The sequence below is a fragment of the Apium graveolens genome, chromosome 5, assembly GCF_009905375.1.
Source record: "Apium graveolens cultivar Ventura chromosome 5, ASM990537v1, whole genome shotgun sequence".
Lineage (NCBI taxonomy): Eukaryota > Viridiplantae > Streptophyta > Magnoliopsida > Apiales > Apiaceae > Apium > Apium graveolens.
The window spans coordinates 295,238,442-295,253,501 of NC_133651.1; the positions used below are offsets into that span (position 1 = coordinate 295,238,442).

At 33.1% G+C, this 15,060-nt stretch overlaps 1 protein-coding gene across 1 annotated transcript; it reads left to right on the forward strand.

Moving 5' to 3' along the window:
- The first annotated feature begins 14,007 nt into the window (after window positions 1-14,007).
- On the forward strand, window positions 14,008-14,610 carry LOC141661054 (uncharacterized). The gene has a single exon (XM_074468036.1). It carries the CDS (start codon window positions 14,008-14,010, stop codon window positions 14,608-14,610), a length of 603 nt encoding a protein of 200 aa, XP_074324137.1.
- Window positions 14,611-15,060: the final 450 nt, after the last annotated feature.

Here is a 15,060-nt window from a genome sequence, read left to right on the forward strand (position 1 = left end):
TTGTCGAGGTTTAATCGCTTATTTATATTTAGAATCTAGGATATACTCTTAATAATAAAAGACATGGATATTTAAAAATTGGAGAAATTTGATTTTATTGCTAGTTGTGTGGCTAGGTGTGGTGCCCTCCAAACCCGGGTCAGAAGTTTGGGGTCCACACACACACCTTAATTATAACCTGCTTATAACAATAATAAAGATAATAATAATATATGCAGTGACCTTACTTACCAACCACCACGGACCGCAACAGGTTAAAGTATGCACACAAGCCAAACACACTAATATATTACAAACCGTTCAAATCCCAACTATTTCAAACTCAAACTGAGTATTAAACATTATTACAAGCTTTTACAAACTTAAATTATCCCAAAAGAAGCCTACTAGCTCAGCTTTCTCAACCTGAACCCCTAGCTCTCGCGCTGGACTGGGGATTCTCGCTACCAACTGGTTCCTTTTTAACTGGAAAGAATATAAACAACATCGCACAAATGAGCTAACTAGCTCAGCAAGTCATAATGACAAAATTGAGAATAATGATCATCAGGTGAATATGATTATGATATGAAGTGAACAATGGATTATGATTTAGAATTGGATATTATACTTTTAATTTAAAAACCAAGGTTAGGCTGCTGATTAGTCACGCACTAACCCCGAGCAAGGCACACAACATTGCTCTAACTACTGGATCCAAGGCACACATTGGCCTAACTTGACCATTATATGGTCTGACCACGAATCTGGTCCACAATTTTATAAAAACAATCCAATTCTAACATAATAACAGAATATGCAATAATAAACAATAACCGAAATCATTAACAACAATAAATGTTTAACAATGAAAGTGTTTCAATCCTTGTAAGGATCAATAAGGCAATTTAAAAGCTTGGATGCTGGGTAATGAAAGAATTGGATAACAAAGGAATCAACATTTCAGGGTTTTACAATGATTAAATGTACAAGTAATTCAGTTCAGTGTTTGGGATTTTGTTTACATGTATTTGTGGAGTAGTATCGTATACTTAAGGTTCGTGTTTGGGTATACAACAATCAATGGTCTAGAAAGAATAAGGTTCATGGCTAAAGAACAATAACTGGAATCAGAGTTTAGGTTTCAGTTCTTCAAAGCACTTGCAATATCAACAAGACTATCACGTATTATAATATTTCGAGAAAGTTTGGAATACTTGCCTGATATTAGCTTACTACACTGCACTCGCTTCCAATCACAAGCATCTTACTCCTCAACTATCTGTTTCCCTTTCCTACGTCTTGCCTCTTCTGCTCACATATCATAAGCATCTATCAATAATTTACTCATGGAATTCTATTCAACACATACTTCTATCTACCCTTCGTTTTACCCAAATCCGATTAACGGATTGAAAGTTATGCAATAATCAAGTAAACACCGAATATATAGACCGATAGTCAATTAACAAGTCACATATAGCACATAATACATCACGTAATCAATGATATATTATTTATAAAGAAGTCTCGGGTCATAAATAGGCTTTCTGGTATTTAAAATGATTTTTAAAACATTTTTCGGAATTAAAACGGGTCGTTGGATCAATTTTGGGTTAATAAACAGGGTTCGGTTGGCCAATTCTGGCTCCGAAATAATTTTAGAATAATTATCGAGCCTTGGAAATAATTTAGAATAATATTTTAAAGCTCGAAACTATTTTTCAGAATTTTTAAATCATTTTTAAATAATTAAATCTAATTAAATAATTAATTAAAATCAATTAATAATTAATTAAATCAATTAATCAATTAATTTTCGAATTAATTGACCAATTAATCAATTATAAATTAACTGAAATTAATTAACTAATTAATTTAGATTTATTTATGAATTAAAAATAATTTTCAGAATTAAAATAATAATTTTTAGAATTTTCAGAAATTAAAAATGAATTTTTATAATAAAAATAAATAGGAAATATGATTTTTAAACATTTTTAAAACAGGAATCCAACTTTTGCAAACTCTGGAAAGTTCAGGGACTAAACTTCATCGTTTTCAAAAGTTGGGGTACTAAACTGTAATTTTCCAGCCCTTCGCCGGAAAACAGTCGGGTTCGCCGGAGAACACGATTCCGACCTCCTCACCTTACCACAAGCTCCAGATCACATCTACAAATTACCAGGAATACAATCATGCAATCAGTTCATCCTAACAATCCATGAGTTGGCCGGAATTTGGTCGTGAAATTTTCCAGTTTCCGGCGAACATCGGAAAACTTCAAAACACAACTCCCTTCTCTACAGACCTCGTTGGTTCATGAAACTTATACGACTAGATTGCAAATTTCACAGAGAACACAACCCACTATAACACAACATCAATCTATCACAGAATAAGAAACCCCCAAATTTCAATTAAGAACATTCATATGGGTTATAAACCCTAATTTTAAAATTCGAAAATCAAACTCAAATTTGAACATGTTATTGAACTCCACATCAGACATATGACATATGAAAAACATCAGGAAAACAAGCTCTACAACATGCAATCATCAAATCATACAAACAATCATCCGAACAAAATTCATATTTTTAATAAAATAAATTCGAAAATAAATAAAGTTTTAGAAAAATAACCTTGATTTCTGCAGGTGTATGGATTACAGAATCTGGTAAAGCTCTTTAAGACCTTCAGATTGGTTACTCGAGCTTTCCAAACCGAATTCAATAACACCTCCAAATGCTTGTTTGATTCTTAGAACAGTTTTAGGAAATTAGGGTTTTTCTCTGAAAATTATATAATTATCCGTCTACAAATGATTTTGATACGAAATAAATTACGGTAAAAGGCTATTTATAATTACGGAAAATTAGTATCCCGTTGGATCATTCCGGATATAAAACGGTACGTTTATTTGTAAAAACTGATCCAAACGGTATCGGTTTTTTGGGATAATTATCCAAATCAGTACAATTTGTACTGCGGTCTTGGTCTCAGCGCCTGGTTACACATATTACGAAGTGATAATTGTGATAGTTTAATAAAAAGCTCCCGTTTATCGAAAATACGGGTTTTATTGATTTACCGAAACGAATATTGTATCGAAAATGTTGCGCCGGGACCCACGCAGGACAAACCGTACGCCGGATCGAAAAAGTCGAAACATGGAATATGCTCGGAATATTACAATTAGGTTAGGAAGGAGTTCTCGAAAGAGTTTTGTCTTCAAAAAACGTAACAACGGTTGACGTCGATTGGTTCCCGTTTTTATAAAATTGATTTTAATTACCCGGAAAAAGATTTTAGAAATTTCAGATGATTCTTATAAATCCATAAACCAACATAAAAATAATTAGGAAGATATGACAATTATCTATATTTTATTTTGGACATATACAAATTAAAATACTCAATTAATATTATTTTTGAATAACCAAGTACAGATAACACTTTAACAATTAACTCACAGAATAGATACTGAACACACATAATAATTATATAGTAGCAAAAATAATTACACGATATATCCCGGATATTACACTAGGTGTCAAATGGCTAGTAGCCGGCTCATATTTTTATGAGTAGTCTAGGGTTGAATAAGATGGAGCGAAACGAACTCATTCAGAAATTAAAAAGAAAAAAAAAGAAAAAAAAATAAGTGTTATGTATAATTGATTACGAGTGGGCTCTTTAGTACTCGAGTTATTAAGTTCTTAGGGGACTTTGTGCTTAGTGACCTAAGGCTTTTATAGTCTGGGATCCGCTAACCTAACGCTCGCTACAAGGTGCTATTGTATAAGTCTTTTGTGGACCTCACTCATTACACGATCAAATAAGAATATTTGTGTTGTTTTGTTGTGAATAAAAGCATGAATCCATGTTAACTCCGATATAATAATTGAAGTGTTATAAGTTATTTTGAGTCTAGCTTTTATTCTATTTATAAACTTGCGATTGTTTTGATAAGTAGTGAGTTATGATTATCGATCTAGTTGCGATAGTATATCTGTAAGCATATGTACACACACACGTCTTTGGTGTGTAGATTGATTTGTGAGATTTGATGGATCTTTATGCGAATAATTGCATTTGCTGAGGTGTTGCTGGTCGATTGGTTTAGTTATTCTTTGGGGATCGATGCATTCATATAGTTGCATTCATGCATTTTTATTTCTTGTTCATTGAATCTGTTTATGCTTGAGGACAAGCATCTATTTAAGTTTGGGGGTGTGTTAACTATCATTTATGACACTTATTTATGCTCTAATAAGCTTTGAGTTGGTGTATTTGTACTCAAGTTATTTGTGTTTTAACGTGTTTTCAAGTGTTTTTGCATTTCAGGCTTTACTTCATGAATCAGGTGAATTAGCATTATTTTGATGCTAATATAGTGTTTAGGATGTGCTGGAATAAAAGTTTGAAAGACTGGATCGAAGCTGCAAGGAATAAAGAAGAAGAAAAAAATAATTTTTGGCAGAAGGCAGGCGCACCCGCGCTGGTGTTGCGCGCAGCCGCGCCGGGAGAACGGAAAGTCAGCGCACCCGCGCTTGTGAAACGCGCGCCCGCGCTAGTGAAGCATGCGGCCGCACTGGGTCGGGAAATTAAAATCCTGATTCAACTACAATTTGATTTACTGGACTCTTGGGATGCATGGACTGCTATATAAACATAACTTAGGTCGTTTTTCAGAGACATCAAGCAAGGAGAAGACGGCAAGAGACCTTTTAGGCACAATTCAACAAAGGCGAAGATGATCTAGTTTATTTTTGTGAATCTTTTTTTTAAGTTGTAATTTGGATGCTTGTTTCTTGTTTTGCTGAACCTTTACTCTTGTTTGTACTTTAATTTATTTATTCGTATAAAGACTACGTTTGCTATATCATGTATTCATTGGAACCCACGTTGGCGATGAGTTCGATTATGAGCTAATCGTTATCGTGGGGTTCTAGCGGATTTATTTATGGATTTCTTTAGTTAAATTATTTCGATGCCTTAGTGTGTGGTGATTGTATGATATCCTAGTTATGGTTGTACGTATTCGTCTTGTGAGCGTCGTGAACTTATAAGATAATGTGTTAATTCTTAATGAAGTAAAAGTGAATTTAAGGATTTAGAACTTGCCATGCTAGCATAGGTTCATGTATTGTTATGCATGATTTGTAGGTAATTTTAACCATCTTACTTGCCCTGTGTAATCAAGATAGATAACTTGTACATAAAACATTATATTGTCAAATTCTATAGACATATAGGGTCTTATATCTTATACTACTTGCGAACGCGTATACTTGTGTGTAATATTAGCGCGTGTTTAGCGACTAACAATGTGGCCAATACTTAGGGGGCAGGGCGTTAGCCCACAAAATCACTCGTTTAGGGTTCTACTATCCAGAAATGATGGTTGATGCCAAAGAATACGTGAAGAGATGTGAACGTTGTCAGAAGCATGCCCTTGTAGTAAGACAGCCACCCGAAATGTTTACTTCCATAAACTCCCAATCTTGTTTGCCATGTGGGGGATGGATATTCTTGGGCCTTTGCTGATGGCAGCTGCTCAAAGGAAGTTCTTAATTGTAGCAATTGATTACTTTACTAAGTGGATCGAAGCCAAGCCCTTGGCCAAGATTACAACTAAACAAGTTGCTCAATTCCTGTAGGAAGGTATCATGTGCAGATATGGGATTCCCCGAATCTTGGTAACCGATAATGGGACACAGTTCAATAATGATGAATTCAAAAAGTATTGTGCAGAGAATGAGATCGAGCTGCGATTCACTTCCGTCGCTGACCCTCAAGCCAATGGGCAAGCAGAGGTTGCGAATCAAATTATTTTAGATGGATTAAAGAAGAAGATTGAAAAGTCCAGGAATAACTGGGTGGATGAGATACTTCCAATACTTTGGGATTATAAGACCACTTGTAGAGTCACCACAGGAGAAACACCATTTATGTTAGCATATGGGGAAGAAGCGGTCGTTCCAATGGAGATATCAAATTCATCTCCGAGAATTCAAACATACAATGCTGAAGGAAATGAGAAGGGGCAAAGGTTAGCCCTGGATTTAATTGATAAAGTACGGGATGAAGTACATTCGAAGATTGTGGAATATCAGAAAAAAAGCTTCCTTTAATTACATCTTGGGGGTAAAATAAAGGTATTTCAAGCAAGGAGATCTAGTCTTAAGGAAGGTTGAAGCATCAGGAGTTGGGCAGAAAGGGAAGTTGGCCCCAAATTGGGAAGGATCGTGCAAAGTTAAAAGTGTTCAAGTACGAGGGTCTTACAAGTTGGAGACTATGGAAGGAGAAGAAGTATCAAGGACTTGGAAAGCTCAAAATCTGAAGATTTATTATATATAGTCCATTGAAAAAGAAGTGCTTACTTATTAAAGTAGCAACAAGGTTCAAAAGCACCATGAAGTTTTGCTTGCTTAGGATTTATATTCCAGTTTATTAAGTTCTTCCAGTCCTCTAAGATTTATATTTCAATTTATAGCTATCAGGGTTGTACCCATTTTATGAAAGGTTTTGAAAGACCAAGTATATTCCTAGGTCATGTTTTACTAATTTGTGGAAAACCAAGTTATATCCTTGACTCGAAGTGATGCTTTGTTTGTAAACTTTAACAAGATAGCAAGCATCCAAAACAAGGAAATAACTACAAAAATATTTAAGATATGCATAAAAAGGGAATAACATAAATAAACCCCAAAGGGTAATAAGTTCGAAATGCAATAAGAAAATACAAAATCCATGAAAGGCTAAGCAAAATCTCTACTCATCCCTTATTGATTCATCATTGTCCTTCTCCTCCTCATTACGCCATTCCTCTGCAGTAGATGAAGTCTCTACATTTTTGGCTGGAGAGCATGGAGGAGAGGTAGTGCTAGGATTAAGGATGTGGTCTTCATGTATGGGGGAATCAAAAAGTGCATCCAATCTATTCTCAGTTTCTGGCTGCTCTGGACTAATAAAATCCTTGGCCTCTATTAAGCCAGGATGCTTCTCCATCACTGCCTTCACCGCAGCGTCCTATCCTTGCGTGAACTGAATATGATAGAGCCCTCATCATATATCTCCATTAAGACCCTAAACTTCTGGGAGTCGATGTAGTCATCAATGAGGGTTTATTTATAACTTTAAAGCTTTACCAACTCAGCATGGGTCTTGGACAGCTCTTTGCCCTTGTTCCTTAACTTCTTCTCAAGGACCCCATCCCTCTCTTTCCACTTATTCATTTCCTTCTCAAAATCATCAAAGTTACCCTTCCATGACTTGGCTTGATGAAGTGCTGCCTGGAAATAGGCATTGCTCTATACAAGGAGGAGGAAAATTCAATGAGAGACTATAATAAAAAGATAAAGAAAAAAAGCAACAAGAATGGTAGATGGATTACCGAGGCTTGGGCTTGAGAACCCAGATGCTCAATAGTCTCGATGTCACTCCCCATAACAATGTTAGTGTCCTAGGGAATGATAGAGTGATAAGACCAATCTTTCGCATGTTTGGTAGACTCAACCACCGTGTCACCTCTCCTAAAGCCCCAGTTGGGCCTCTATAAGAATGCCCTTTGATTGGGGGATCCACATCATCTCCCAAAGAAACCTCAGGAACATGTGGCTATAGGATAGAAGGGCAATCAGGTTTCCCCTGGGTCTTTGTTGAGTTTGGCCCTCTTTTGACGGCCTGGTTCACCATTCTTGGGCCAGCTAATATTGTTGATGGCTTCGCAGGTTGAAACGTAAATATTGAAGCCCATAAATGATTGGATTATAACAAAGTAAGATAAAAATAGGAAAAATACATGTAAAGTTACCCTTGCCAGTGGACCGAGAAAGGCCAACTATCTTCAATGAAATTTTTTCTAAGAGTCCAAGTACCTGTTTGGCCGTTATTCGTGGTAAGGGCTTGATAAACTGTCTCATCCTCATCAGTTAGCATAATACTACCTGGGCTACCATCAACTACCTTACAAAAGGGCCTACAGAATAAGGTAGCCCAATCGCCTCCAGCCCATGTTAGTCTAACAAATTCATCCCTCTATTTTGGATTATTTTCAACAATGGAATTACCATAAAAAATATGGGGACACCTAGGCCTTTGGCGGATTAAAACCCAACCTATTTGGGTTCGAGGGCTATTGTAAAATTAAAATATTTTTTTAAAAAGAGGAACGAAGAGGGGGAAATTATTTCGAATGCACAAAACCATAAAACAGGTAATATTCCTACATGCATTTGGGGGGATTTGATAGGGATTTATTTGAATGTCTGCAAGTAGGCGGGGAATAAATTCATGAAATAGAAACCTAAATCTAGCTACTAGGGCTCCTCGATAAATGAAAATTGTATCCCCCTCCCATTTACAGGTTCGATCACCCGGGGTGGCAGGAGTAATCTTATGGTGAGGGGAAAACTTAGATAAATTATTATAGATTTCTATTATATCATCTAATTCGTGATAGGTGTTGCCATGATTATAAGAATCTAATTCAGAAAGGAAAGGATATTCATCCCCCCTAACATTAATCACGTCAATAAGAGACATATATGAAGAACGGATTTGGATGGGGGTACCTCGTTTGGAAGTGTTCATCTTGGTCAGCCTAGCATGATCGCGATCCGCCATTAAAATTCTTGGGAAGGAGGCTTGGATTTGGAGAAAAGGATGAAGACAGTGGAACTACTCAGAAATGATGATGGAAAGAACGCCGGAAATCGCCTTTTTAAAGAGAGGAATAAGAAGATTTTTTGATAGAGAGTGAAGTGAGGAACTCCACTCCACTCTACTTTTATATAGAAACAAGTGGGAAGATGAATCGATAGGAAGAGTTAATGAAAGCCCACCAAGGCAAGGCCCAAATAGAAAAAGCCCATGAAATAGATAGATCTAGAATAATCTAGAAGGTTCGAGGCCAGTCAAAAAGACTAAAAGTCTATCAGAGTCCTGGTCGATGTATGTTGGAATCCTGGTCAATTTGTCACTCGACAAGAGTGATCAAAAAGACTAAAAGTCGATTAGAGTCCTCGTCGATGTAGGTTGGAATCCTGGTCGATTTGTCACTCGACAAGAGTGATTAAAAAGACTAGAAGTCGATCAGAGTCATGTCATTGAAGGTTGGAATCTTGGTCGATTTGTCACTCGACAAGAGTGATCAAAAATCCCAAAAAGTCGACCAGAATCCTGGTCGATTTAGGGCAGTATCCTGGTCGATTTGTCACTCGATTATAGTGATCAAAAAGCCCAAAAGTCGACCAGAATCCTGCTTGATTTAGGGAAGGATCCTCGTCGATTTGTCGCTCGACAAGAGTGATCAAAAAACCAAAAGTCGACTAGAATCCTGGTCAATTTAGGGCAGAATCCTGGTCGATTTGCCACTCGACCAGAGTGACCAAAGAAGTAATAAGTCGACTAGAATCCTGGTCGATTTCGAGCAGGATCCTGGTCGATTAGTTATGCTCCCTGGTCGAAATTATCACAAAAAAGGAGAAAATTAAGGAAAAACTCCTGAAAATTAGAGAAAAATCCTGAAAATTAAGTAAAAATCCTGAAAATTAGGGGAACCTTCTGAAAATTAAGGAAAAATCCTGAAAATTAAGGAAAAATCCTGAAAATTAAAGAAATATCCCGAAAATGAAGGAAAAGTATGAAAAATCTAGGAAATATCCTCTAGCCTCGGATAAGGCGAATCATTATGAATGTGTAGGCCACTCCACATTTTGCGTTAAAAGCGATAACCTCTAAGGGAATAGAGGAACTTAAAATTTACGAAATCTTGCGCAAATTCCTAGAAGTTGGGGGGGCAAATGATAGAGGATAAAATAATTTAGGATTACATAATTAATATGAAATTAATTATGCCCCGTTCAGGTTATAAATGAAGCCCATTTAAAGGGGCCCAAAACCCTGAAATTAATTAATATTGGGTAAAATCAACTGATAAGTAGAGACCAAATAAGGATATAATACTTTGGAGATTAGCCTCCAAGAAATCTCATGGGACAAGAAATCAATTTCCTGCATTCAAGGACTCCAAAATCCATTCTAAATCTGAGACTTGTCCACCAAATCTCCTAATACTAATTCAGTTCAAGGCATCCCATGCCTATATAAGGGGCCTCACCCTACAAATCAGAGCTGCATTTTTTGACTTGATCTTTAGCACCCAGCAAGGTACGTTTGCATCTTGTGAATGCAGAATTGAGTCACGAAATACGAGAACAGTCAAATAAAGCCTTGAATCTCACGAACCATAGCAATAAATATACCCTAGTATTTTATCCATAACATAATCGTAAGACATGTAGAAGTATAGGATATTCATATAGGAATAAAGAGTTTGACCAAAAAAAAATAGTAGATTTCAAAGACATAAAAGTAATATTATAAGATATACATGAATGAATAAGTGACACCAAAAATTGGCGGTACAAAATATCAGTGAAATCAAAATTAATACTTGTGTAACACTTAAAAGAGTTTCGCTTATTAGTAAAGAGTAGTTAATAATCCGTGCGAAGCACGGACCGAGTTAATTTATGTATATAATTTTTAAAACTCATAATCATATAAGTGTCATGGCAGAATTTCTAATTTTTACTCAGAAAACCCAACCCAAACTGTTGAGTAATATATTTATGTTATGATTGTAATAAAAATATTATACGATTTCAAAAATTTATTATTTCATTAAAATATACCATTGAGTCTTATGAAAACGAGATTACTGAGTTGAAATCAATATACGAATTATAATTGAAAAACGGGTAAAATAATACATATAATATTATAAGTCACATAGAATTAAAAGAAGAATAAAAATTATATATTTAGAGTTATAATGAAATTCAAAATGGGGTGAAACCAAAAGTTGATAAAACCAAAAATGTATAATATATTGAATTAGCAATACACGGGGGAATTAGGAACACAAAGGCTGGTGAAACAAAAATAAAACCAAATTTAATTGGATCAAAAGACATGTAGTAGTATAAAAAACAAAAACTAAACTAAACTTAAATAGAATTATAAGATATGTAGAATTATAAGATATACATACAAGAATAAAGAATATAACCAAAAGTTTTAGTACAATTAAATGACATACAAAAGTAAAATTATAAGATATACATAAATGAATACCAAAAATTGGTGGTATCAAAAATTGGTGGTACCAAAAGTCGGTGAAATCAAAATTAATGTGTGTACAACTTAAAAAGAAGTTTCATTTATTAATAAAAAAATTATTAAAGTTATTAAGTGATGCTTTTATTTCAATTTGTTTTTTGTTCCACCCTTTTTTGTTTCACCTTTTATGATTCATATTATAACATGTTATAACTCTAAATGTAATATTTTTATTCTTTTTGATTCCTACGTGATTTATAATTCTATTTATATTTTTAATCCGTTTTTTGAATTAATAACATTTATTAATAAGCAAAATCTCTTTTTAATTGTTATTTTAGTTTCACTTATTTTTTTGGCTACATCACCTTTTGTTTTCATGATTCATGTGTATTATTTTTATCTTTTTTTTCTATATGACTTATAATTTTATATGTATTATTTTTATCCATTTTCTGAATTTTAGTAGCAATGCTTTTTTATTATTTTACAAATTTGAATCCTATTTTTAATTTTGTTTTATAATAAATAGGTTCATAATTAAACACTTCCGCAAAACATAAAGCATGACCAATTAAATAAGTCATGTATATAAACTGGAATATTTTAATTTTATTTTTTTTAATTTGTTAGTTTAATTCCATTTTAATAAAATGATAAAGATATTATAAACACTGTATTTTGCTTTCAACCCTAAAATATAATAAATTTGATCAAACCATATTATGATTAAAATTCTATTTTTCAAAAACTCTGAATTATTTCTTGATAAAGTACTTGGCTTTATCTTAGTACGGTTACACCATATTTTGGTTTCACTCCTAAATTTCTATTTCATGTAGAGTTATATGTTATTTTTTTCACAAAATATAGATTGTTGGAATCATATTATAATTACCATACTTTTATTTCCTACAGATTTATTTTATTAAAATAATAAAATGGAATCTTTTTATGTATTTTCAGACAACATAGACATAATAACACGTTGAGTTTGTTGTTCTAATAAGATTTAAGCTAATGAAACTACATATATTTTAAAAAAAATTGCAATACTAGTACAATTTTATTTATGATATATATAAATTATAATTTAGTATTAACTTTTATAATCATTGTTTAATTTTGATATTTTGATTGGACCCGTGCTTGGCACGGTATTAATAAAGGTTATTAATACACCAAAAATTTTAATAGAATTAAAAAATATATATAAATAAAATTATAAGATATATATGATTGAATAAATAAGTGAAACCAAAAGTTAACGTTACCAAATATTGATGAAATCAAAATTAATATTTATATATAACTTAAAAAGAGGTTTCGTTTATTAATAAAAAAAGGGAAGTGATTTATGCACACACCCAAACTTATTTATTCACACCCCAATTTATTTTGAGACCAAATTACCCATATTTTTATTAACCAAATCTTTTCTTTGTTTATGCACACATTCCCCGAACATTTTATTTTAATACAATGTATGAATTGATTGTGGATGATAATGTAGGTTTTTTCAGTAACCCTATATAATATGTTGTCGAAATTTGTGAAATTGTTGCCAGCATCTTCATTAGGATTTTTCCAGTACTAGAAGCTTTTACTTTTTCTTTTTCTTTTTGGTGATTTTGTTATGGACTGTTTGTTCTTTAAAAAATATGAATGTAATTAAATTTATTTTTATGCTTAATTCGTGCATGTGTTGCAAAAGATTTATTTTCCATAAAATGTTAATTTTAAAAAAGATGTCGATTTATACACACCCAAAATATATTTTTGCACATCTAAATTTGTTTTCGAACAATCTTCACGTGTTAAACTTGTTTGTGTGTCATATATTAATTTCCCTCCCTCCTGTAAATATTTTTCAATAATAAAAATATTATCCCTTACGAAAGTCAATTTCAATTAGTTCGCAGCTCTAAGAAAAGTGAGCCATTTTGATCTGTTTTACAAGATGCTCCATGAACTTGTGTATTTTATTTTATTGTATAATTATAAAAGTTTATGTTTATAATAATAAACAACAAATAAAAATAATTTATTAAACATTAGTTTGGTTACTTGTTAGAAAAATATATTATAACATGTTATAACTCTAAATGTAGTATTTTTATTCTTTTTTATTCCTATGTGATTTATAATTCTATTTATATTATTTTAGTTGTTACTTTAGTTTCAATTATTTATTTGGCTACATCACCTTTTGGTTTCATGATTCATGTGTATTAATTTTATCTTTTTTTTTTATTTTTATATGACTTATAATTTTAGATGTATTATTTTTATCATTGTTTAATTTAGATATTTTGATCGGACCCGTGTTATCAACTACTATTAATAAAGGTTATTAATACATCAAAATTTTTAGTAGAATTAAAAGATATATAAAAATAAAATAATAAGATATACATGATTGAATAAATAAGTTAAACCAAAAGTTAACGCTACCAAATATTGATGAAATCAAAACTAATATCTAAGTACAACTTAACTTAAGAAGGGGTTTCAATTATTAATAAAAAATTTATTAAAGTCATTAAAGCATAGATAGATAGATGTATTTAACTATTTTATATCTCACATTAAATATAATGAAACTATTATATAGTGAAGTGTTAAAATTTATTATTATTATTCAGGTACTAATTTTATGCAGCTTAGTCCGAGTAGGATTAGGGCGCGGGTGTTTATGGAATTAGAGTAGGATTGAACGGTTGTTGATCTTTGGTTCTTCGAACAGAGATAGTATAGGAATCATGATGTACCCTACTCTATTCTCTATATAAGCAGCACCCAACTCTTGTATTTTCACTGTCATAAATCTTCCTTCCGTATAGAACCCTAGAGTCTAGAGAAAACGCTAAGCAGAGAAGCAAGTACATATATATCATGGCCAAATTCTACGCTTTAAATCTCCTTCCTTTCCTAACAATCCTCATCCTCCTCTCATCTATCTCTGCAACTATATCTTATGAATCTTCCGATCAACAAATAGACAAGGTAATTGAATCTCTACGTTGCAATAGCAACTACGAGACGTTTAGTTGCGATGGCAACTTCAAGATATGGATCAAATTGTTAGAGCAATCAAAGGGCAGACTCAATATCCCAGTAAACGCCACAATGTTTGCACCTAACGATGCTGCCCTCTCGCAATTAGGCTATATAAGCCCTCATCTGATTCCTTACCACATTAGCCCGTCATTACACGATCTTTACGACTTAAAACCCTTATCTCTCCTTCCAACACTAGTTCCTTGGAAAACTATTCTAATCACCAGCACTCTACCTTCGAGAATTAAGATCGATAATGCAATTATCACGCGTCCTTATATATATCTTTCCCGCCAGCTTGTTGTTCATGGAATTAACCACATCCTTGATTTACACCCACAACGATCAAGTATGCCGCCACTTTTGCGTGCACACAATGTTTTTGAAGGCGGGAGTTCTCCCGCGCCAGCACCCGCAAGGGCACCAGCATCGGCATAGAGTCGGACTAATAGTTAGTAGTGGAAAGAATTTTTTATGTAAAACTTTAAGATTAGTTGCACTATTGATCATATGTGATTGTTTTTTTTTTAGATTCTTTCTTGTCTAGATAAGCATATAAGTAGAAAAGATTGAACGATTTTTTTTATGTATTTAGATCATGAATAATGCAGAAACTACAATATTTTGAGTCTTACCTCTCACTTTTATTTTGCTAATTAATTACATTACGACAATGATTCTGTTTGAGCATGTAGCAAGTGTTTTTTGTTCACAGGACAGAATGCTAGTTCATAATAACAGATCTCAAACTGATAGAAATTTCATATATTTTAATAACAGGGGTAAATTTTTTCAATTGTCTGTAGTCCTTGGCTCATAGCAAGCTGTTGCAACTTGTAATGCAGTTAAAAGTTAAAACAAAATGTAGAAAAATAAATTTAGAATTTA

Excerpts from the sequence above, each read along its gene's own strand:
- LOC141661054 (XM_074468036.1), top strand. The coding sequence starts at position 14,008 with ATGGCCAAATTCTACGCTTTAAATCTCCTTCCTTTCCTAACAATCCTC.